The 26579-nt window shown below is 42.4% G+C and overlaps 2 protein-coding genes across 4 annotated transcripts in view; one reads left to right on the top strand and one right to left on the bottom strand.

The window, feature by feature from the left end:
* Positions 1 to 13771, bottom strand: part of ARL3 (ADP ribosylation factor like GTPase 3) — a 71927-nt gene extending 58156 nt beyond the window's left edge. Inside the window, exons 1-2 of one of the 2 annotated variants that reach the window (XM_056529643.1) lie at positions 13438 to 13563; positions 2448 to 2591 (exon numbers count right to left, since the gene is read on the bottom strand). In XM_056529643.1, the coding sequence (XP_056385618.1) occupies positions 2448 to 2591; positions 13438 to 13488 (195 nt within the window). In that variant the 5' untranslated portion in view covers positions 13489 to 13563. Of the gene's footprint in view, positions 1 to 2447; positions 2592 to 13437; positions 13564 to 13634 lie in introns of those variants that run through there. The other variant, XM_056529644.1, reaches the window with a different exon arrangement.
* Positions 13772 to 13863: 92 nt separating this feature from the next.
* SFXN2 (sideroflexin 2) overlaps positions 13864 to 26579 on the top strand; it is a 65271-nt gene continuing 52555 nt past the window's right edge. The window contains exons 1-2 of one of the 2 annotated variants that reach the window (XM_056529640.1): positions 13864 to 14010; positions 22494 to 22673. In XM_056529640.1, coding sequence (XP_056385615.1) covers positions 22513 to 22673 — 161 coding nt within the window. In that variant the 5' untranslated portion in view covers positions 13864 to 14010; positions 22494 to 22512. Of the gene's footprint in view, positions 14011 to 22493; positions 22674 to 25983; positions 26200 to 26579 lie in introns of those variants that run through there. The other variant, XM_056529641.1, reaches the window with a different exon arrangement.

A 26579-nucleotide genomic window follows, 5' to 3' on the forward strand; every position in this document is an offset into this window, starting at 1 on the left:
TCCACTCTAGGCCGTCTCCTTTTAGCCTACAATTCCTCAAATGAAAAAAAAAAAATCAGCCCAAAAGGGAATTTCACCCTTTACCGTATAGATCAAGACCAACTGCATATAAGCAAAAAAGGAAAAAATTGCAGAAATAAGATACATTATATAATTCCTTTTATCCAATTAGATTGTGAATGGTAGTAATACTGTATCTGAGAACTTATGAGTTCAGATTCTATAGTGGTTTGATGACTGACACAAGCAAACCTGTCAGGGGTATGGAAATGTTATAAAAAACTACTTGTCCACGGGACTAAAATGGAGCAAAATCTACTTGTCCCTCATGACGATCCTCTTGTCCGGGACAATTTTCGCTTTTACGCTCTAATTTTTTCCTCCTCGCCCTATAATAGCCATAACTACCTACTATAATGTTACCTTTTAATTTTGCAATAACATATTCTCTGAACCAAAAAAAATTTTAAAAAAATTCCGCATACCAGGCTGTATGAGGGCTCATTTTCATTTTTTGCGCCATAATCAGTTTTTTTGTATCGGTACCATTTTGGTATTGATCTGACTTTTTAACTTTTTTTTTTGGGGATATTATAAAAATTGCAAATCTGTGGTTTGGTATTTTTTTACATTTACCGTACGGGATACATAATGTTATATTTTAATAGGTTGTACAATTACGCACAAAGCGATATCAAATATGTTTATTTTTATTATGTTTACATGTTTTTATATAGGAAAAGGGGGTGATATGAATTTTTAACAAGGAGGGGGTTAATGAAGCGGTCTTCACACTGTGGCCCTCCAGATGTTGCAAAACTACAACTCCCAGCATGCCCGGACAGCCAACAGCTGCATGCTGGCTATTAGCGGTGGCCCCCGGCTACTGAGAACAGCCTGGGGCTGCAGAGTATGGAGCGGGCAGGAGTCCCGAGCCCGCTCCATACTCCCCTGTGAGCGTCGCATGCAGTCTCCCCGTGCAGACGTGCGTCCGCTCCTCAGCTCTCCGAAGCTACAGCTGGGGGGAGTGAAGGCAGAGGACGCAGGTCTGCATGGGGAGCAAGAAGCCACGCCCCCTCATCTCCCCCCGCACGTCTGCAGAGCAGGGGAGAGAAGACAAATACACAGCTTCTCATCTCCCCTGCTCTGCTTCGGAGGAAACAGGTTTTTACAGCCGGGGGCTGCAGAGTATGGAGCGGGCAGGAGTCGGGAGCCCGCTCCATACAGTCTGCAGAGCGCCGCCGCACTTGTCAGGTCAGGCCCTGCTTACCCGAAGCCGGGCTAAGGGCCGGACAAATTCAGCTGCCCGGTGCCCAAAACTGCTTGCCCCGGGCTTCGGGCGATAGGAATTCCACATCCCTGCATGTGCTGTTTTATGGCAGACTATAATCTGGGTCTTAGGCTGGTTTCCCACAAGTGAAATACAGCTGCATTTTTGCATTGTTATTATGGCAGCAAGTCCTGGCCTAAATGAGTCTAGAAACCTGAGCTGTCAGCTTAAAGGGGTACTCCGCACCTAGACATCTTATCCCCTATCCAAAGGATAGGGAATATGATGTCTGATCTTCCCCAGCAGCAGCACCCCCTTGACCTCCCTGCTGCAGCACCCCAGATATCCGGTACCGGATGACTAATGATGCCAGGCAGAGGCTCGAAAAGTCCCGGTCATGCCCCGCTTGTGATGTCATGCCACCACCCCTCAATGCAGGTCTATGGGAGGGGGCATGACGGACATCACGCCCCCTCCCATAGACTTGCATTGAGGGGGAGTGGCCATGACGTCACGAGTGGGACGTGGCTGTGATCTCACGAGCCTCCGGAGCTGCACCCGATGCTCCAAACGAATGCCGGGTGCAGAAGGGAGATCGTGGGGGTCCCCAGCAGTTGGAGCCCCGCGATCAGACATCTTATCCCCTATCCTTTGGATAGGGGATAAGATGTCTAGGGGCGGAGTATCCCTTTAATAGACGTCTAGGGGTGGAGTATCCCTTTAATAGATCACTATGATGCTTTCAGCTCGGATCACTAAACCCAAAGTCAGGACTTTGCTGCATTTTTGCGTTTGTATTATAGACTGTCAGCTTAGTGACCTGAATTGAAAGAATTGTGATCTATGGTGAGGTCAGTGCAGGACTAGATTCACACTTGGGTTAGGACTTTCAGCCGTAATACAAATGCAAAAAAAAATGCAACTTCACTTGTGTGAAACTGGCCTTATCCAGACTACTGTTCAAATCAGCCAGCAGTGTGATGGATTCCTAAGGCAAAGGATGACTCACATCCCCATGGGCCTGCATGTCTATTCTAGGAACACTCCTCTTTAAAAAAGCACAGATTTCTATAGGGAATTGCTGTTTACATAGCCAAATGTGGACCTACAATTTTTGGATCTGTGAAAGAAATCTAAATTTGTTTGGAATAACTCACCAAAACGGCAGGTTACTCACCTGTGTTGGAGTGATGTGACTGATGTCCTCCGATGCTAACTGCTTTAACAATGTGGTTTTCCCAGCATTATCGAGACCCAGCAGCAGGATTCGGACCTCCTGATCTGGAGCGCTTTTCAATTTACGCAAGATAGACAGCAGACCCTTAGGAGACAAACAGAAGTGGGATCACGTCCATTCTCAGGGTTGAGGCTTTATTTTTACATTGATCACAGGTAATGGAAAAAGTGAAGTCATTTTCCACAGCAACTATTTCAGATTTCAACCTGAATAGTCACCACAGAACTGTAGTTCTCAACCTTTTTTGCCTGTGCACCCCTTTGACAGCCTATTCCCAAAAAATTGTACCGCAATATTAGACATTTTGTAATGATTACAGTATAATTCATATGCTTTACTTTCCTCTATAACAGACCCCTGTTCCTCTACCTATCTCCCCAGTCTTTTCTTCACTATCTGGCCTAGCCCGCCATTAAGGATTTCTCCCGTACAAGACTTCTCCACAGAACCAGCCAAACAAACATTTTAGGCTTCTTTCTGCAGTACAATACCCACCTATTTACAAACTCCCCATGTTTATTGTCACACACAGTAATAGTATCCGCTTTGTGTCCCCATAAAGTTGTTAGGCCCTTAAATATAGCTGTAGGCCCCAAACTGCCCCCATATATAGTTGTAGGCCACCATACTGTCCCGCTTTGTTGCTCCACTGCTCCGCTGGTCTGGGGACCTATTGTTATGGCTCATAGCAGTAGGCCCCCGGTCTGCAGGGGCAGTGGAGCAACAAAGCTGATGGTAGTTACTGCCCAAAGCAGCCCAGTGCCGGACTTCCCCTTTACTGCCCTCCTGCTCCACTCCTTGGTGTAGAGACGTCAGCCTACCATTTCTTTCAAAGTGGTCCAGACCAGTAACCAGTGGCTGCCATTACTGATTTTTTTTTCAGGTACCCCCTGGAGAACTGCTAAGTACTCTTGGGGTACTTGTACCCCAGGTTTAGAACCACTGCCAAAGAAAACCATTCCACTTTGCACTAATTTAGAAAAAATCTCCTCCACAATGTCTTGCATGTCCTGACACATAACCATACAAAGATGGTGAACAACAAGCCCATCTTCTGGTCTAAGACCGAGCTTTCCAAACTGGGTGCCCCGACACAGTCCCTTCACGCAGTAGAGCCCAGCCGCGGAGCTTGCACCTTAGTCTGACAGAGCACAATGAAAGACACAAGCCAGGTATGAAATGGTATCAAGGGGCAAGGGCAGGGGGTGGAATGAAGTGGCATAGGGGATGGTGTGACACAGCAGTGGGTCAAGGGGGAGTATAAAGTGATATGGGGGTGATAAAGGAGAGGAATTAAATGGCACAGGGAGGGGTTCAAGGGGGAAATAAAGCGGTGGATAGCTCAAGGAGGCAATAAAATAGCAAAGGGGGTAGTAAAGTGGCACAAGGGCTGATTAAGTGGCATAGCGGGTGATGAAATGGCACATGGGGTTAGCAGCCACATTTGTAATGCTGACACTGGATAGTGGTATCACGTTGTACATTGCAGGCTTAGCAACACAATACATGCAATTGACGGTACGGCGAGGTGTGTGACAAAACCACACGTGTCTAAAAAGGGTGTCACCAACACAAGTTTGGAAAACTCTGGTCCAAGACCTATTTTATACCAGTAGTAAATACCACCTTAAATATTTAGAGGTAAGCAGAATCGTAACTTGTTGGCCCTCCTCTTTATTTTCTTTGCATTTCTTGTACAAGAGAAAGGACATTGTTGGTGACCCTTTCTCTATGGACCCCATTGTAAATGCAAAGGCTGCCTGGATTGTCACGCTACCCAATGTTAAAAGGGGCACTCCACTGGAAAACATTTTCTTTTAAATCAACTGGTGCCAGAAAGTTAAACAGATTTGCAAATTACTTCTATTTAAAAAAATCCCAATCCTTCCAGTACTTATCAGCTGCTGTATAGAACACAGGAAGTTCTTTTCTTTTTGAATTTCCTTTCTGTCTGACCACAGTGCTCTCTGCTGACACCTCTGTCCATATTAGGAACTGTCCAGAACAGGAGAGGTTTGCTATGAGGATTTGCTCCTGCTCTGGACAGTTCCTAAAACAGACAAATGTGTCAGCAGAGAGCACTTGTGGTCAGACAGAAAGGAAATTCAAAAAGAAAAGACCTTCCTGTGTATTAAACAGCAGCTGATAAGTACTGGAAGGATTTGGATTTTTTAATAGAAGTCATTCACAAATCTGTTTAACATGCTGGTACCAGTTGATTTTTTAATTTTTTTATTTTTTATTTAGGTTTATATACAAATACAGACAAATAATTCCGGCCTAATTCTATTCTTACATCAACATTATCACTTAATATTTCCGGCATGCAATAGACAAGAAAATAAAAGCAACAAAAAACAAAAAAATAAAAAAATACAAAAAATACAAAAAGAGAGAAAGGACAAAGAACGGAAAGTTGGAGTTAGAGTTAGGGTGGGGGCTAAGTAGACTAAGTGGGGGAGGGGGGGGGGGTACAAAATTAAATATTACATTTTTAGTTATTAATTATAGATACTGATTGGCTTCTATTTTAACCATTTCGCCCAAAAGAAAATGTTTTCAAGTACCCCTTTAAATGATATAAACCACACAAAACGTTCCGAAAATGGTCTGTCTACATTAGATTGGAATGTACATGGTCATATTTGCTAAGAAAGAACAGGCTTTGTATTTCTGAATGAGGTTTCCTTTCTCTTCTTAATCTGATTCTCTTAGTTCTAACTGAAAATCAATGAAAACCTAATTATAAAAATAAACAAATAAAGACAGCGAACATTTAGAATTCTTCTCCCCAGCCCAATAACACAAGATAGTCAGACGCACCGTATTACATTTACATAATCCAGTCTTTAAATTACTTTTTTATTTGGTATATTGTAAAAAAAAAATTTAATTAATAAATCTTTTATCCATAATACTCTGTATCGAAACAAAGTACAAAACCCGTCCATCACTGTAATCATACAAATGACAAGTTATCAACTAGCAAAAGCTGCAACACAGTGTCACATTTCTGTGCCTGGAATACACAATCGCTTGGCAATTTATTTATCTGACGCCGAACAATTGAAAGGCTGATACAATCTTTGGCTGCACTGAATGACTGAGCAGGTAACTCTTCACTGTATGGGCACAAAAAAAAAAAAAAAAAAAAAAAAAATTATTACTTCCATTGTGGTTTAGGAATAAAAGGAGATTATGTTTTTATGCTTTGCGCAGGTGAAAGCCACAACAGATTACAGTAGCAGATGAGTGGAGGCGATGTTATACATTATACCAGTGCTTCCCAACCAGGGTGCCTCCAGCTGTTGCAAAACTACAACTCCCAGCATACCCGGACAGCCGTTGGCTGTCCGGGCATGCTGGGAGTTGTAGATTTTGCAACAGCTGGAGGCACCCTGGATGGGAAGCAGTGCATTATACCCATAGCTGCAGACTTTATAAACAGCCTGTCAGTTTCTATTGCAGATTTTCATTATGGATTTCACCTTTTTTGAGCGCTGCCATCGTGCGGACGTAGCTGTGTGCATGCGGGCCACCATCCTCCTGTCAGATCAGTGACAGCCTTTTGTAAATGGACGGGCACATCGTATACAGCAATGAGCATATTACACTGGAGGCATTGTGGGAAGTCTATTTACACTACCTAATAAAGTCTCTCCAAAACCACAGGTGGCACATCTAGATCCCAAATATGTACTCCAATGAGCTGTCTGACGACATAACAGTTAGAACATCCACTGAGGATGCACATATGATGGGGGAAACATGTCGGAATGAAAGAAATTAAATGGGTACTCTGGTGGAAAAAAAAATGTATATATTTTTTTTTTTAATCAACTGGTGCAAAAAAGTTAAAAGAGTACTCTGGTGCAGACTACTCCTGCTCCGTTCTGCAAAAAAATAAATAAAATGAAAATGAACCATCACTCACCTTCCTGGGTTCCCGCGGAGCGCCACTACAGCTGATCGGTCCTCCGGTCCATCTTCTTCATACTTCCGTGTGAACGAAGCGTCACATGGCGCTCAGCCTATCGCCGGCCGCCGCGATGTTCTGCCTCGGTCCATAATAGGCTGAGCGCCATGTGACGCTTCGTTATACCCGGAAGTATGAAGAAGATGGACCGGAGGATTGATCAGCTGTAGTGGCGCTCTCCGCGGGAACCCAGGAAGGTAAGTGATGGTTTATTTTCATTTTTTTTGCAGCCCGGGCAGGATGGAGCAGGAGTAGTCTGTACCAGAGTACTCCTTTAAAACAGATTTGTTAATTACTTCTAGGGCTGGGCGGTATACTGGTTCATACCGAATACCGACATTTTTGTCCAGGATGATATGAATTTTTCCCCATACCGCAATACCGGTTTGGTCCTCCTGTTTGTTGCGGGCCGCTAGAAATCTATACTGTACGCTGTATCCCTATGCCCGGGCTGCAAAAGATAAACAAAAACTTTAACTCACCGGTACCGGCCTCACCTGCTTCCTGGGGACGGGAACGTCGGACAGCCGTCAGCCTATCACCGGCCGCAGCGTCTGGCTTCTTACATGACAGTGGGCTGGCGGAACATCGCTGCGGCCGGTGATAAGCTGATGGCTGTCTGACGTTCCCATCCCCAGGAAGAGCGTAAGGCCGACATAGGAAGGTGCGTTAAAGTTTATTTTGTTTATCTTTTGCAGCCCGGGCATAGGGAGACAGCGTACAGTATAGAGTGTCAGCGCCGGCGGCCCGCAACAAACAGGAGGACGAGGAGGGCAGCGCTTGCGGGTGACATGTGAGTATTTACCCCGATGGGGAAAGCGCAGTGCTGGGTTGATAATTGGGGGGGGGGTTAAATACCATTATATACCGTGGAACCGCCATAAGTTACAAAAATACCGTGATACACATATTTGGTCATAGCGCCCAGCCCTAATTACATCTATTAAAAAAAAATCTTAATCTTTCCAGTACTTATTAGCTACTGTATACTACAGCGGAAATGCTTTTCTTTTTGGATTTCTTTTCTGTCTGTCCACAGTGCTCTCTGCTGACACCTCTGTCCATTTTAGGAACTGTCCAAAGCAGCTATCACGCCACCTCCCTTAGACTTGCATTGAGTGGGCGGGGTGTGATGTCATGAGGGGGCGGGGCTATGATCTCACGAGCTCCCAGCACCGGCTCCAGCGTTCGGAACAATTTGTTCCAAATGCTGAGCAGCGGAGTACCCCTTTAAGCTATATTCTCGAGGTGGAAATTCTGGTATCCTGCTCTAAATTTTGGCAGAATTTCTGTGTGTGCGCAAAACATAGAATTCTGCCAAAATTCAAAGCCCCATCAAGTTTAATGGGATTCCGCACGGAATTCTGCAAAATTTATATAGACAGGTCTTATATATATATTTTTGAATCAGGAAATCTGAATTTCCACAGTGGAAATTCTGCTTAGTGAATGGGACAGCGGAATCCCCATTCAATCCGATGTGCAGTAAATTTTGTGGAATTTCCCAGCAATTTTTTCGGATGGAATACTGCAAGGAAATTCTGCCGTGTGAACATAGCCATAGCATACGTGCAGCATTTTCACACATATGGCCCAGTATACACAGAAGGTTTCCTAGAACTGACTTGGCTGTAATGAAGACAATGGCTTTGTTTTCTATCTGATCTACAAATCCAAATCACGTGACCAGGAAAGGTATTAAGTACTTTGAGATGGTTTAGCAGATAGATCAGCTACGTAGCTGCTTGGTGCCATGGCCATATGTCGCTGCAGTAATTGGCAGACGTGAAGCACTTGCTCCTGGCACCATTACAATGATCATATAAGGGGAAATTTTTGTTTCATATTCTTCCAGTGTGAACAAGGCTTTATAGCAGTGGTCTTCAACCTGCGGACCTCCAGATGTTGCAAAACTACAACTCCCAGCATGCCCGGACAGCCAACGGCTGTCCGGGCATGCTGGGAGTTGTAGTTTTGCAACATCTGGAGGTCCGCAGGTTGAAGACCACTGCTTTATAGTGCATTACTAGAGATGAGCAAACTTACAGTAAATTTGATTCGTCACGAACTTCTCGGCTCGGCAGTTGATGACTTTTCCTGCGTAAATTAGTTCAGTCTTCAGGTGCTCCGGTGGGCAGGAAAAGGTGGATACATTCCTAGGAAAGAGTCTCCTAGGACTGTATCCACCTTTTCCAGCCCACCGAAAAGCTGAACTAATTTATGCAGGAAAGTCATCAACTGCCGAGCCGAGAAGTTCGTGACGAATCAAATTTACTGTAAGTTTGCTCATCTCTAGTAATGCACTATAAAGCAGTGGTCTTCAACCTGCGGACCTCCAGATGTTGCAAAACTACAACTCCCAGCATGCCCGGACAGCCATTGGCAGGAAAAGTCATCAACTGCCGAGCCGAGAAGTTCGTGACGAATCGAATTTACTGTAAGTTCGCTCATCTCTATTTATTACTAATAATCATTAAGGAGGTTATCCCCTATTCTGTGGATAGCGGATAAGATAGCAGATAACTATGGATCTTGGGAAAAACCTATTTAACAAACTAAACAGTGGAGGGCTAACCACTGGGACCCCCACAGATCATGAGAATGGAGAAAAATTGTTCTCTGACTGAATGGAGCAGCAGCGTGTATGTGCAACCAGCATTCCCTTCGTTCTGTATGAGGCTTTAGAAGATTGATGAGCTCAGTGCTTGGCAATGTAAGGAAGCCCCATAGAGCAGTGTTTTAAAAACATTGTGTCTCCAGTTGTTGCAAAACTACAACTTCCAGCCTTTGGTTGTCCGGGAACGCTGGAAGTTTTGCAACAGCTGGAGACACACTGTTAGAAAAACACTGCCATAGAGAATGATTGGAGTACTGGACTCCAATGAGAAGTTAAAGGGGTATTCCAGGCCAAAACTTTTTTTTGTATATATCAACTGGCTCCGGAAAGTTAAACAGATTTGTAAATTACTTCTATTAAAAAATCTTAATTCTTCCAATAGTTATTAGCTTCTAAAGAGGACTTGTTGTTTTCTGTCTAACTGCTTTCTGATGACTCACGTCCCGGGAGCTGTGCAGTTCCTATGGGGATATTCTCCCATCATGCACAGCTCCCGGGACATGACATCATCATGGAGCAGTTAGACAGAAAACTTCAGAAGCTAATAACTATTGGAAGGATTAAGATTTTTTAAAGGGGTACTCCGCCCCTAGACATCTTATCCCCTATCCAAAGCATAGGGGATAAGATGTCAGATCGCCGCGGTGCCGCTGCTGGGGAGCCCCGGGATCCCTGCTGCGGCACCCCGCTATCATTACAGCACAGAGCGAGTTCGCTCTGCACGTAATGACGCTCAATACAGGGGGCGGAGCATCGTTATGTCACGGCTCCGCCCCTCGTGATGTCACGGCCCACCCCTTTCAATACAAGTCTAAGGGAGGGGGAGCAGCGGTCGTCACGCCCCCTGCCATAGACTTGCATTAAGGGGACGGGCCGTGATGTCACGAGGGGCGGAGCTATGACGTCACGCGTCTCTGTCCCCTGTATCGCCCGTCATTACGCACAGAGCGAACTCTCTCTGTGCAGTAATGATGGCGGGGTGCCGCAGCGGGGATCCCGGGGCTCCCCAGCAGCGGCACCGCGGCGATCTGACATCTTATCCCCTGTCCTTTGGATAGGGGATAAGATGTCTAGGGGCGGAGTACCCCTTTAATAAAAGTAATTTTCAAATCTGGTAAACTTTCCGGAGCCAGTCGACATATATAAAAATTTTTTTTGCCTGGAATACCCCTTTAATATCAAGCACTCACTCACCCTAATATGATGGACAACTTTCCTGTGATTGGTAGGGATTTTAGTTGTCAGATCTCGACTAATCAGCTTGTAAACCAGGATAGAGTTCAGAATACCCCTTTACATCCGTTAATAATATATTTTTTTTCTTGAAGCAATCCGATTGGTTGCTCATAGCAACCAGATTGCTTCTTTAATTAAGAAAAAAAATTGGTTGCTATGGGCATTTGGGCAACTTTTACTTTGCACAAGTTTTGATAAATCTCCCCAATGTGTGAAACCCCAAGCTGTTTTCTGCCAACTATAGTAGTAACTGGCGTTTAGGTTGTTGCTTAGTAACGAAGGATATTGCAGACGACTGACCCCACCAAACCTCCGTACTCATGTGCATCACCTTCATACAATGGAAGAGCAGGTGCTTGGATGGTGGATTACTAGCAGTTGTTAAGAAGGTTGGGGGGATGGGGAGAAGGAGGTTACTGGACAGGGGGCATTTTTGTCTATAGGGTTTCAGGACTGTTTAAAAAATTGTGTTTTGTTGTGTTACCTGGACACCAGAGAACACCCCGGTCAGCAGGAATTGCTCTTGTATTATTATTTTCTTACGCTTGTCATTACACATTTTCTGTAAACATGAAATCTGACACTAACCATCTATTACCTGCATCACTATAAATTATAGAACAACAAATAAAAACAAAACTAAAAACATATAAAAATAAGTAAACAAATAAAAGTAAGGTAAAAGTAAACAAAAACAAAAGAGTCCTAACAAGCACTATGGGGAAGAGTTATCAAAACCTATGTAGAGGAAAAATGGTGCAGTTGTCCATAGCAACCAAATGGCTTCTTTCATATTTATAACAGCCACTGAAAAATGAAAGAAGCCATCTGATTGGTCGCTATGGTCAAGTGCCGAACTCTTCCTCTACACGTTTTGATAAGTCTCCCCCTATATGGACAGATACTTTACTTACATTCAGAAAGTTTTATTAAAAATAAATAAATATGAGGTCCATGTAGCAGCCTTTCCTATAAATAGCTATAGGCGACCAAATGGCCCTATATTAAAGGGGTATTCCAGGAAAAAAACTTTTTTATATATATATATCAACTGGCTGCAGAAAGTTAAACAGATTTGTAAATTACTTCTATTAAAAAAAATCATAATCCTTTCAGTACTTATGAGCTACTGAAGTTGAGTTGTTCTTTTCTGTCTAAGTGCTCTCTGATGACATGTGTCTCAGGAGCTGTCCAGAGTAGAAGCAAATCCCCATAGGAACTGCACAGAGCAGAATAGAATTGCTATGGGAATTTGCTTCTACGCTGGACAGCTCCCGAAACACGTGTCATCAGAGAGCACTTAGACAGAAAAGAACAACTCAACTTCAGCAGCTGATAATTATTGGAAGGGTTAAGATTTTTTTTAATAGAAGTCATTTACAAATCTGTTTAACATTCTGGAGCCAGTTGATCTTAAAAAAAAAAAATAATAATAATTTTCCTGGTTAAATACTGCGAGCATGTACTCTGCTTGTTCAAAAAACCTTAATGTAAAAAGCAGGTAAACCCTTATTATCAGCACCTGGAACCTTTATAGTAACCATTTGTCTGACACACAAATATTCTGCTAAAATAAAAGGAAAGAGATTAACAAGTTAAAGGGGTATTTTAGGGCTGGGCGGTATATACCGGTTCATACCGAATACTGAAATTTTTGTCCTGCACTATATGAATTTTTCCCCATACCGCAATACTGGTTTGGCCCCTCCCCCTCGGGAATGAATGAGTTATCAGCCTAGTGCTGCGCTGTCCCCACATCAGGTAACTAATCATGTGTGACCCGCGAGCGATGTTCTGCCCCCCCCCCCAATTAATTATCAGCCCAGCAATGCGCTGTCCCCATCGGGGTAAATACTAGCATATCACCCGCAAGCGCTGCCCTCCTCGTCCTCCTGTTTGTTGCGGCCGCCAGCGCTGACACTCTATACTGTACGCTGTATCCCTATGCCCGGGCTGCAAAAGGTAAACAAAATAAACTTTAACTCCCCTTCCCCATCAGTCCGGACCTGCTTCCTAGGGAATGGAACGTCGGACAGCCGTCAGCCTATCACCGGCCGCAGCGATGTTCCGCCTGGGCCGGTGATAGGCTGAGCCCACTGTCATGTAAGAAGCCGGCGGACAGTGGGCTCAACCTATCACTGGCCGAGGCAGAACATCGCTGCGGCCGGTGATAGGTTGACGGCTGTCCGACATTCACGTCCCCAGGAAGAGAGTAAGGCCGACGTAGGAAGGTGAGCTAAAGTTTATTTTGTTTACTTTTTGCAGCCCGGGCATAGGGAGACAGCGTACAGTATAGTACAGTATAGAGTGCCAGCGTCGGTGCCAACAAACAGGAGGACGAGGTATTTACCCCAATGGGGACAACACAGCACTTGTTGGCGGGGGGGGGGATGGGAATACCGTTATAAACAGTGGAACCGCCATAAGTTACAAAAATACCGCGATACACATATTTGGTATTACCGCCCAGCCCTACCCTCATCTCAACTACTGTAGTTAAAGGAGTACTCTGCCCCTAGACATCTTATCCCCTACCCAAAGTATAGGGGATAAGATGTCTGATCGATGTCTATGATTAGTTAATTCACCCAGATCTAGGACGTGTTATCTTCGTGTTCCCTTTATTTTTTTCAGCATTGATCCCTTTTATCCAGTATGGGATCGTTACAGGGTGAGGGCAGGTCAGACTTCACTGTGCATTATTGCAAAACTACAACTCCCAGCATGCCCTGACAGCTGTAGGCTGTCAGGGCATGCTGGGAGTTGTAGTTTTGCAAGAGCTGGAGGCACCCTGGTCGGTTAACACTGGTGTGCCATATCAGCTGTATGACCTTTTCCCTGACATGATCTCAGAAACTACAACTCTCAGCATGCCCTCACAGCCGCAAGTTAACAGGGCCAGCTGGGATATGTAGTTCTGCACTGATCTCAAATTAGTAGCAGAACTACAAGTTCCAGCATGTCTTGACAATCACAGGCTGTGAGTGGATGGGAGTTGTAGTTCTGCAGACTGATACCATGGATGAATGAGCAGCCGGTTACACTACAGGGGTGATCCCCAGCACAGCTCTACACCAGCTAATCCCTATAGATCTTCTTACAGGATGAGCAACCCACGGCGTCCCAGCTCTCCCGTCCCTCCTCAGCATCATGGCGTCCCAGCAACGGAAGCACCCGGCCCTGGAGATACTGAAACCTTCCGTCACCTCATTCACCCCTCTACCTTCCCAACACCGACACCTCCTCCCCCGTCATCCCGATTTAACGTTACCGATAACCCCCGCTCCGCATCACTCACCATCCTCTCCGCGACTCTCCAGGTTACCAGGGGCAACTACGTCACCCAAGCCGCTGGTAACGCGTAACGCGTAACGCTGCTGGGCGTGACCACGTTGCGTACCACTGGCTGCGTCACGCGTTCTTGCCCCGCCCCTGACCGTAGGAGACACGAGATCTGTTGGGCGCATGCGCGAAGAATATCGCTTACTCTCCGCTCTAAGTTCAGCGTAAAGTGGGCAGTGCCCAGCGCTGTCATCTGATTGGTTGGAGGTGCGAATCCTGTCTCCTGATTGGATATGACGCGTCAAGTAGCTAGCGTGGACGGAAGGGCTGAGTGAATGGGGTAGTAGTGCATGTTTGTAGGGAGAAGCTGCAGTTCCGGTTCAGTGTTGCAGGTACAGTATATATACCCTGTATTATGGCATGTAGAAAAACATTTGCTTTGTATAGTACACAGTAGTGGTTCTCATTCTGTGATTCAAGCTGTTGCAAAACTACAACTCCCAGCATGCCCTGACAGCCGAAGGCTGTCAGGGCATGCTGGGAGTTGTAGTTTTGCAATAGCCAGAGACCAACAGGATGGCTAGATGCAACTTTTTAATCGCTTTTTATTTGATTTTTTTTTTTGTGTGTGTAATTTGTGATGATAAAAACTAAAACTCTCATAAATGACATTTCTTTTTTATTTTTAATATGGAAATAGAGAAAATAATAAATTTTGAATGTTTAATTATGGGGCTATTTTGATCTTTTTAAAACTTTTTTTTTTTATTGTACTTTTATAGTCTTCTAGAGGACTGATATGATCACTTGTACAGTTCACTGCAATAGCATATGAATTGCAGTGAACTGTGATCTTTTATTACAGTATTCAATTGGGTTGCAAGGGTGCACGTTGGAGAGCAGAAAGGACCCCCCCCCCCCCCTTAATGCAAAAGTCGCCATTAATCGTGGTGTTTAGGGGACCAACTACAATGTAGGGTTAAAAATATTTTATTACGTTTATTATAGGGTATGCATACAAAAATCAATCAATCAATAAAAAATACATATAAATAAATGTTTTAAAAATATAAGTCTATTGATTAAAAGAAATGGGGTACTGGGGTGGGAAGTCCTGTATGAGTAGGAGAACAGGTAAATAAATTACATAAATATATGATATAGAGACCTGACTCTACTGTATAAAGTGCTGGGGCTATAAGGATGCAATTACTATGCAAATAAACCAAGTGCAAAGATAGTGCTAAGTCAATTCATAAATAAAATGCACTCATGTGAGATATATATATATATATATATATATATATATACATACATACACATACACACACATACACATACACACATACACACACACACACACACACACACACACACACACACACACACACATATAACAAAGAGAACCAGTGATTGTGCAAATAACAGCAAGTACCATAAAGATAGCAGCAACAAAAGAACAAGTGACTGTGCGAATAGCAGCAATTACAGTGACGATAGCAGCCAGTAATACAGATAGTCGGCTCGTACAAAGAAGACAGGACTCGCCCCACAACTCTGACGCGTTTCATCAGGAGCTAGGATAAAGCCGCTCCTGGCGAAACGCGTCGGAGGTGTGGGGTGAGTCCTGTCTTCTTTGCATGAACTGACTATCTGTATTACTGGCTGCTATTAGAGATGAGCGAAGTTACAGTAAATTTGATTCGTCACGAACTTCTCGGCTCGGCAGTTGTTGACCTATCCTGCATAAATTAGTTCAGCTTTCCGGTGCTCCGGTGGGCTGAAAAAGGTGGATACAGTCCTAGGAAAGAGTCTCCTAGGACTGTATCCACCTTTTCCAGCCCACCGGAGCACCTGAAAGCTGAACTAATTTATGCAGACTAAAGTTATCAACTGCCGAGCCGAGAAGTTCGTGACGAATCGAATTTACTGTAAGTTCGCTCGTCTCTAGCTGCTATCTTCCCTGTAATTGCTTATATTCACACAGTCACTTGTTCTTTTGTTGCTGCTATCTTTATGCTACTTGCTGTTATTTGCACAATCACTGTTTCTCTGTTATATATATGTGTGTGTGTGTGTGTCTATATACTGTGTGTGTGTGTGTGTATATATATATATATATATATATATATCTATATATATGTATCTCACATGAGTGCATTTTATTCATGAATTGACTTAGCACTATCTTTGCACTTGGTTTATTTGCATAGTAATTGCACCATTATAGCCCCAGCACTTTATACAGTAGAGTCAGGTCTCTATATCATATATCTATGTAATATCTATTTATTTACCTGTTCTCCTATTCATACAGGACTTCTCACCCAGTACCCAATTTCTTTTAATCAATAGACTTATATTTTTAAAACAATTATTTATTTATATGTATTTTTATTGATTGATTTTTGTATGCATACCCTATAATACATTTAATAAAATATTTTTAACCCTACATTGTAGTTGGTTTTACTCCTTGGGGCTTCGCATACTGGTATGTCTTACACACCTTTAGGTGTTATGTTAAATTGTTGGTTTTGTGAACCCCTAATTTATCAAATTTTTTATCTTTTTTATTTTTGGAGCCTACATATAGGAAGGACAGTTTCTTTGTCGGTAGTGTTTAGGGGGTTAAATGACCAGCATCTGAGTCTACCTGTTTCTGTCAGCTGCAGCTGAAAGAATGAACGTTCATACTTGTTAGGACGCATTCACACTACGCAATTTCTCAGCTCAGAAATTCCAGTCCAACAGCCTCCTATTGTTTTCAATGGGATTCTGCTGCATTGTGCACACTGCAGAATTTAAAATTCAAAACTCTGCCGAAAGAACGAATATGTTAATTCTTTTGGCATAATCCGCTTAGATATGCATTGCTGTCAGTGGTTACAGCGCATATCCGAGCAGTTCCTACCACCGACTGGATCATTTGGCACCTGCTTTGCACGAAATGTGCACCCGGAATTTCTACGGGCGGACATTGCGTAGTGTGTGGGATACGTCATCACTCGCTGTATTAATAACCTTATTGCAATTTATTAAATCAGCACATTATGTCATATGTTTCTGTATGTAACAATCTCTAGACTAGTTTCAAATATTTGTAAGTCATGGATATAAATAAGGAGTTCTTTTTTTTTTTTTTTTTTTTTTTTTTTTTTTTACCTGTCCCAGTCAGATCCAACAAAAAGACAAAATAAAAAACAAATGTTAATCCATACCGAATCCTGACCATGTATATCTAATTTTTATGCCTTTCCCACCTAAATTTATTATTATTAAAGAAGTGTTAGAAATCTTCTCAGGGGAAGGGGCGTGTTCCTCCCTTGTGGGAGGTGATTGGTGCAGATGCAGCCTTGTCTATGAGTCATTTCTTGTCCATGACTCATGGACAAGCCTAATGCTGCTGCATATTCCATCCCCCGAGCTAGCTATTCTCTGCACCTGCCTGCCAGAGAGTCAGTGGACAGTCAGAGTATCGTGATCAATAGATGTACCGGAAGTCCCCAAGAAAGACCCCCACTCTTGCATAAAGGGTAGGTTAGGATTGATTTAGCTCTACTCTATTTTTAGTTGACAGTATCATGTGTAATAAGTTTAATCGAAATATGTCTAGCCATTTGAAAATTATGTTGGAATATGCACACATAGATATAACGGATAAAATAAATATTGAACACGTCACCATTTTTCTCACTAAATACGGTTTCTTTGAGACAACAATACGTGCTAATTCCAGGTCTTTTTGAAGCTCTCCACAAGTGCTTTATAATTACTGATAGATTTGAGCTGTTGTCTTGGCTTTCCATGCCTTTTTTCACCTCCCTTTCTTCATATGCTTAAAGAAAAACAGTCAGCCTGTCCACCCACACTAAACCCAATACACTGGGTTATAGTGTGGGTGAACAGGAGTCCAATGAGGGGTCACTTACTTAAATATGTCCAGTAGGTCCTGAGATATAAATTCAGTGAATTGCGCTCAGGAGGCGGGGCTCCGCCTTTACTGTGCCTTCACTAGGATGTGGAGTCACGGACAATGGATATGTAAATTCAGCCAGTGAAGCCCCGCTCCCTGCGCACAATTCACTTAATTTAGCAGAGAATCTTCTCGGGGACATATCTCAGGACCTACTGGACATATTTAAAGGGGTATTCCGCTCCCCAGTGTCCGGAAGTTTATTTTTCCCGAACACTGTGTGCGGGCTTTCGTGTTCAGGGCCGCCCCCTCGTGACATCACGCCTGCCCCCTCGTGACGTCACGCGCACCCCCTCAATGAAAGTCTATGGGAAGGGGGCGTGACTGGCGTCACGCCCCCTTCCCATAGACTTTCATTGAGGGGGCAGGCGTGACGTCACGAGGGGCAGCCCTGAACACGGAAGCCCGCATACAGCATTCGGAACAATAAACTTCCGGACGCTGGGAAGTGGAGCTCCGGAAGCAGGGCAGCAGAGTACCCCTTTAAGTAAGTGACCCCTTGTTGGACTCCTTTTCATCTACACTATAGCCCAGTTTTCCTTTTAATACTTTATCCCTGTGCCATTTCACCCGCTGTACATATGTACACACACATTAATTTGTATATGTATAGAAATTGTACATTACATTCTGTTTTCTGCTGAATCCTAATAAGAGATTACAGTATAAGAATTACCGGGAGTGATTGTATTGCCCGTGTGCTTCTACTTATGAGTTTCAGGTAAAGGAGGATCATCTGTATTTTTTGGCATTGAAACAAGACTTCTCCAGCTGTTACATTGCTCAGGTTGGTCTCTGGATCATACAGATGGAGAACAGGTCATTTTAGGCCATGGCTTTTTACCGCGCCATCCTATCTAATTACATTATTTTATCTGGCTAATGATTGGCCAAAGGTCAAAGTTACTATATATCTTTATCTATTTCTTGTTTGCTGTGTCTACATTTTGTTCGTTCCCCATGAGTTGTTTTGCGCTGTATGTGAGACAACAAAAGTTATGTCCGGCCACCTATCTATTATCCCAAAGTAACCGAACCCGTCATATTCCTACACGAGATGCGGGTGTTATGGGGCAGAATACAGAAACATAGGACTAGACCCAAGTCACGGTCTGAGCCTAAAACTGTGAGAAGTACAAAAATGTCTGTGTTTCTGTAGCATTCTGATCTGACAAGTTTGTACACATGGATATATCCATCATGCGGCCTGCATCAGTCTTCACATCACTTCTGTGGATAAGGATTTTTCAGTGAAATTATTGTGAATTTTATGCATTGTCCTTTATGGCTAAATAGACTTTGTGGGAACACCATGTCTGATTTTACCCGCACGAATTGATTGTGACAGATTTAGTCATAAAAGAGGTTTCTGCTGCTTAAATATAAAGAAAAGGCTCTGATAAACAATTATAAGACATAGTGTGTGGTTTGTTTTTGTTTATTCCTTAAGCTGAGCTTACTGTACATAAGATGGATGCTGGCTGTGTTATGCAGCTGACACCCCCCAACAGCAGCTGGGATCAGAGATTACAATCCACATTTTAATTTTTGAAAAAAAAAAAAAAAAAAAAAAAAAAAAAAAAAAAAAAAATATATATATATATATATATATATATATATATATATATATATATATATATATATAAACAAACTGTTTGCTAGGACTATAAAGTAACAAAATAGAGCATACTCACTTTGCTTGCCCAGTGCTGTTGATCAATTCTGCCCCAGACCCATTACTTCATTACCCCAATAACTACTAGGCTCCTCTGCATTCAGAACGTCATCAGCAGACCCGGGAGAGCACATAATCAGGGTAAGTAAATAGGGGGACCAGTTGGACAAGAGCATTTTACATAAAAAAATAAAAAAACTTTGACTGCATCATTTAAAAGGGTACTCCGGCGCTTAGACATCTTATCCTTTAACCAAAGGATAGGGGATAAGATGCCTGATCGCGGGGGTCCCGCCGCTGGGGACCCCCGTGATCTTGCACGCAGCAACCCAGTTAAAGTCAGTCCCCGGAGCGTGTTCGTTACGGGTCTGATTACCGGCGACCACGGGGCAGGCGGCATGTGACGTCATGCCTCCGCCCCCATGTGACGTCACGCTCTGCCCCTCAATGCAAGCCTATGGGAGGGGGCGTAACAACTCTACTGGAAAACCTTTTTTTTCTCAAATCAACTGGTGCCAGAAAGATAAATAGATTTGTAAATTACTTCTATTTAAAAATTTTAATCCTTTTAGTACTTATCAGCTGCTGTATGTTCCACAGGAAGTTATTTTCTTTTTTTTATTTCCTTTCTGTCTGACCACAGTGCTCTCTGCTGACACCTCTGTCCCTGTCAGGAATCCAGAGCAGGAGAGGTTTGCTATGGCGATTTTCTCCTACTCTGGACAGTTCCTAAAATGGACAGAGGTGTCAGCAGAGAGCACTGTGGACAGAAAGGAAATTCAAAAAGAAAAGAACTTCCTCTGTGGTATACAGCAGCTGATAAGTACTGGAAGGGTTAAGATTTTTAAATAGAAGTAATCTACAAATCTGTTTAACTTTCTGGCACCAGTTGATTTAAAAAAATAAATGTTTTCCAATGGAGTACCCCTTTAAGGGGTGAAAATATTTTTTATATAAAAATACTAAAGCATTAATAGGATATCCAGCGCAGACTCTCATGCAAAAGGAACTTCTTTATTGGTTAAAATTTATGGTTGCTGAGGGATACAACAAGGATTCTTGCAGTGTGACGCGTTTCAGCCCGCAGGGCCTTAGTCATACACTTAGAACATTTTTTGTGAGTCTACTTATATATGCTAGGTGGAAGTGACGACACAACAGGTGACGCCTCTGCTACACCTGCATACATAATTAGCATCACCATCCAGTGTTGAATATACACACTAAAAATGAAGCATAATATATTAACAATACATTTAACTCTACTTGGCCACTTAGGGTTTATCATATAGAAGATATATAAAATAAATGAAAAAACCTTTCATTGTACACAAAATAGAGAAAAAATCAGAAAGATTATAAAAGTAGACATGATAATATCAATAAAACTAGATGGGAGAACATGTAGATGTAATATTTTGACTTGAATAATCTCAAACACCAAACACGAGATATAAAAAATGATTAATAAGCATGAATAACAAATATAATATAATGAAAAAAATATGCGGTGGAGAAGAAAATAGAAAAAAGAAGAAAAAGAAAAAAAGAAAAAAATGTTTGTAGAGTTCGACACCATATATGTACATCTAAAGTGGAGGTAAATCTATATATATAAGATAATATAAAGAAAAATATGAGCAGAGAAAGTTAAATTGAATTTAATAATCCTTCCACTAATAATGCAATATGGTGTCTAGTCGTCTGTTCAGACCTTGTGGCATGCGTGTTTGAAGCGTTAAGATCCAAAAAATCTCTCTGTCAAGGACCTTTTGCCTCAGATCTCCTCCCCGTAGTGGTTTATTCACTCTTTCTATTCCTTGTAACATGAGGCTGGAGGTATTCCCTTCATGCATGTCTACACAATGTTTCGTTACCATGGAGACATGCCGCGTTTGAAAATGGGCAACGTCTGGAAGATGTTTGCGTATGCGCACCTTGAGTGGATTAATAGTACACCCAACGTATTGCACATTACAAACGCGGCATGTGAACAGGTAAACAACTCCAACAGTTTGACAATTCATATATTGCTTGATATCATATGTATGGTTATTGCTAGATGATCCAAACGATAAAGCCATCGCGGAGAGCTTCCCTGAATTCTGGATCAGTATACACGATAGGCATGTTCTTGTCAATGATTTTATTGATAGCTGTAAAATCAGTGCTATACTGTGTTGAAAAAACTAAAGAGGGGGATTTTTTGCTGGTAGACCTATGTGAGACCACAAGATCCCCACGATCACGGCCTTCAGCAATAGTTTTGGCTCTAGATATAGTCCATTCTGGATAATGTCTAAGTCTGTTGCCAAGGGCAACGGCCTCGGATTCGAAGTCGCTGTCCTGGGAACAGTTACGGCGTGTGCGAATCATTTCGCCGACTGGTAGATTCTCTATTACATGTGCGGGGTGGCAGGACCTGGCATGAAGAATAGAATTAACTGCCATTTCTTTACGAAATGTTGTGGTATAAATTTTGCCCACAGTCAAGTCACCCCACAATGTGAGATCAAGGAAATTAACTAACTCGGATTTGGACGCCACCATAAATTGTAAATTCAGGTCATTGGAGTTGAGGAATTCCCCCCCCTGAGGCCCATTGTAGCAGGCATATCTTGCATTGAAGGGGTGTGGCCGTGACATCACGAGGAGCGTGGCCGACCCCCGCAGCACGAAAACAGCATTTGGAACTTCAGAACGATGGCCAGTAGAGTACCCCTTTAAGCAGGCCTTTTTTTTTTTTTTTATAAAAAAAAATATATATATTGGTCTATTTCAACAATCTTATAGCCCAGTTGGAAAGTTATGTAAAATTTTGGTAGTAATAAAGTAACCAATACATCACTAAGCTATTTAGTATAAGGCTGGGTTCACATGTGCATTGAGTTTTCCCATCCTGCTCCTTCATTGAAGCAGAATAAGGAAGAAAAAGGTGCCAGCTGATGCCTTGCATGCCAGACACGAATGGTACCTGGCAGAGCACATTTTCTTACAAGGGGTTTTCTGACTCGGCTATTGATGGCCTATCGTTAGGTTGGCCTCCATATCTGATCGGTGGGTTCGACACCTAGCACCCCATTTCCTAGTTTCAGAAGCTTGCAATTGGTTATTGTCTTTTCAGTTATCCACTAAATCCATCAGCTATGGAGGACTCTCTCCTTTTTTACCATCCCTATCGTGTAGCTAACAGAATACAACTTTTTCCCCTTATTGTCTTGTAGATAAATCAAGCTTACAAACATGGAAGGTGATATATCCAAATTTAACATCGATGCCCCAAGATGGGACCAGAGTACGTTCATGGGCAGGTTGAAGCACTTCTTCAATATTACAGACCCCAGGACGGTGACCGTATCCGAGCAAGAGCTGGACAGAGCAAAAACGCTTGTTGAAGCCTGCAGGTAATTTCATAGACTGTTCATAGTTAGGATCATGTAAGGCTATGTTCACATCAGTGTTCGGAGCTCCTTTTGCTGTTTCCATTGAAATGACGGGACTTTAGGGGAGCAAAAAATCCTGCATGTCAAGTTTTTTCTCTGCTAAAATCTGTGAAAAATTACAGGCATCTAAAAGAACCCTGACGGATCACATTCAGAGTGAATGGGACTTGTCGGGTTACGCTGGTGTCCATGTCACAATCTCTGTCCCATCCCTATAATCTACAGTTATAACAGAGCTTCACAACGCTGTTGGACAAAGCTTAAAGGGGTATTCCAGGCAAAACCTTTTTTTTATATATATATCAACTGGCTCCGGAAAGTTAAACAGATTTGTAAATTACTTCTATAAAAAAATCTTAATTCTTCCAATAGTTATTGGCTTCTGAAGTTTTCTGTCTAACTGCTCAATGATGATGTCACTTCCCGGGAGCTGTGCATGATGGGAGAATATCCCCATAGGAACTGCACAGCTCCCGGGACGTGAGTCATCATTGAGCAGTTAGACAGAAAACAACAACTCAACTTCAGAAGCTAATAACTATTGGAAGGATTAAGATTTTTTAATAGAAGTAATTTACAAATCTGTTTAACTTTCCGGAGCCAGTTGATATATAAAAAAAAGTTTTGGGCTGGAATTCCCCTTTAATGGTCTATTCACTCAAATTAAAGCCCATAGACTTCTATGGGATTTCGCACTCCCATTCCCACTTCTGAATTTCCGCTTGCGGAATTGGTGCGAAATCCGTGCGGAAATTCCGCAAGCATAATTCAGAAGTGTGAATGGGAGGGCGGAATCCCATAGAAGTCTATGGGCTTTAATTTGAGGCAGAATTCTGCAGGCGGAAATTCGCCGTGTGAATAGACCCCAAGACAATTGCAACTATAGGGATTTATAAAAATTTTTTACATGTTTTTAATTACCTTTGAATGACGGTAAACCTCTTTAAAATGACCACCTAAAATTGAAATGTGTTGGAAAGCGTCCTTCTGGTGGGTGGTCTTCTCAAAGATGATGGCCAGTTTGTATGGTGGGACAGAAAATATTTCTTAGGAAATCTGACTTAGATGGGGAGAGGGGGGGGATTCGGAGAAGTTTAACTGTAATGGAACAGACTCTGAAAATCTTAAAAAAAAAAAAAAAAATTATAATATATATATATATATATATATATATATATATATATATATATTGCTTTTCAAAACACCCAATCTTTTACAAAAACACTGTGGAAAAGGGCACGGAAGGAAAAGAAAAAGAGGAAGGAAGGAGGGCAAAGGACAAGAGTCCAAATATATATCACAGTGATGTTGAGTAAGAGTATAAAATCTGCTACCTAGACTCATTCCAAATTGTGAGTTGCGGTTCTTATGGGAGATTACCCTACAGTAAAACATGGTATCCAGTATTGAGTGCTGCCCAGCTCATCCACTACATGATGCAGATAAATGTTACATTGATAGCATTTGCTTGCGCTCTCCATTATAAATGATCCCTTAGTCACAGTTTTTGCAATTGTAATGATATAATCAGACCTTGTGAAGGAGAAGATCAATATTAAGTGATAAAACTATCATCGATCACATGGCTGTGAAAATTATAATTTTTTTTTTTGCCATAATGGGTAAATGTAAATTTTGCTCATGGACATTGACATAGGTAGTTCAAGGCTCTTCAGCTAGCGGTTGCGAGGATCATCCTGTTAGCTGTAACTATTACATACTTAGTAGTATTTTACACACTTTTGATCAGCAATTACCTAGTGCTGTATATAAAACGTGATTTTTTTTGTTGAGTGTTGTTCTTTTGTTTTTATAATTAACTCCTAATTTTGTAACTTTTACTCTGGCCACTAAGCCTAATAACACACTTATATTTTCTGTTCTGTAGAGAACACTTTTCAGCATTCTCCTGCTTATCATCACAAACAACATTTTAAGAAAGGTAACACTAGTATATAGAGAACACAAGATCTACCATTCGCCATAAGTGTGACAGCCACAGCTCCATTCCTCTCCCTCCCTGCTTATTGGCCTCTGCACAGGTCACAGCGCATGCCTACAGCACTCTCCTATAGAAGTCAATAGGTCATCTCCACTACAATTTCCTATGGTCCATGTGGCTGCCATTAAGCAGCTTAGGCAAGATGGCTAACCTCCTGATCATTTACAAAAAATAGACTTTTTAAAATATGTACAATAAGAAAATAAAGACAATATTACAAAACCACATGTATCATTATCTGGTCTTAATAATAAAATTAGGTAATACAGTAGTAAGTATCAAGTAAGTACCTATTTTTGTTTATTTTACCTCAAATAGTCCTTCTAAAACAAGCTGGAAAAATTAGAGTAGACTGAGAAATAATAAAATGATTACTAAAAATGTCCAGTCTAGAGCTTAAAAATGTACAAAACAATGGCCATTTTTTAAACATTGAATCCCATTGAACAGATTTGTACATTACGTCTATTTAATAATCTTAAGGCTATGTTCGCACCTCGGAATTCCATGCGGAATTCTGCTTGGAATGTCCACACAGAAATTCCGCTGCAGCCCAGTCCCATTGAATTAAACGGGATTCTTCTGCGCTGTGCACATGGCGGTATTCTTGTGTCAGACATTTCCGGGACTGAAATTCCGTTTTCCATGTCTGCAGAAAGAATGAACTTGTTCAATCTTTCTATGGACATTGCATGGAATCGGTAGCTGTCTATGAGCCGGCGCATTCCCTTGCGGTCCTATCACCGGCATATTATGTCGGTGCTCGCTGAGGTTTTCTGTTCAGACATTCTGTGGTGTATCAGCTGCTGTATGTTCCAGAGGAAGTTGTGTAGTTCTTTCCAGTCTGACCACAGTGCTCTCTGCTGACACCTCTATCCATGTGAGAACTGTCCAGAGCAGGAGCAAATCCTCATAGCAAACCTCTCCTGCTGTGGATAGTTCCTGACATGGACAGAGGTGTCAGCAAAGAGCACTCTGGTCAGACTGGAAAGAACTACACAACTTCCTCTGGAGCATACAGCAGCTGATAAGTACTGGAAGATTTTTAAATAGAAGTAATTTACAAATCTGTATTACTTTTTTGGCACCAGTGATTTAAAAACATTTTGTTTCCTCCGGAGTATCCCTTTCAGAAAATAAACATATACATACCTACCTTTGCTCCCCTGCTGCCTCGGTATTGCTGCTCCAAGTCCCAGCACCTCTTACTGGTGCTGGGGGTCTATCCGTCACAGTGCCGCTAAGGCAGGAATTGGCTGTGGATAGTGATTGGCTGAGTGGCACTGTGACGCATTGACCCCAGCCCTGGTCTCAGCCGAGCTCTTCTTCCTGGTGCTGGGGGCAAAGCATCACAGTGGCGTTCAGCCAAACAATGGCTGCAGCGGTGTCCCGTCTGCACTGCAATAAATAAACAGCCAGCACCAGGATGAGGAGCGTGCCAGGATGGGGAGCAGCAATACTGAGTCAGTGGGGGTTTTTAGGGAGGTAAATGTTTTTTTGTTTTTGTTTTTTTAGGTATGCCCGCAGCCTGGGCATGGTTGTGTAAAAAATCAACTTACTGCCGGGTACCACTTTAATTTCAGTGATTTCAGCTGACATGTTGCATAATAGAATTTTGCAGTAGAAAAATGTTTTTAAAAAAAAATGCTAAAATTACCAAAAAGCTAATTTAAATAGCAGAAAATAAGATGCCATCCTCCGACGTTTTTTTAGGGGCTGAAAAAACTGAGCGTGCAGATACCCTCTCTAAAATACTGTTTCCCAACCAGGGTGTCTCCAGCTGTTGCAAAACTACAACTCCCAGCATGCCCGGGCAGCCAACGGCTGTCCGGGCATGTTGGGAGTTGTAGTTTTACAACAGCTGG

This window comes from Hyla sarda, chromosome 7 (genome assembly GCF_029499605.1).
Source record: "Hyla sarda isolate aHylSar1 chromosome 7, aHylSar1.hap1, whole genome shotgun sequence".
Classification (NCBI taxonomy): domain Eukaryota; kingdom Metazoa; phylum Chordata; class Amphibia; order Anura; family Hylidae; genus Hyla; species Hyla sarda.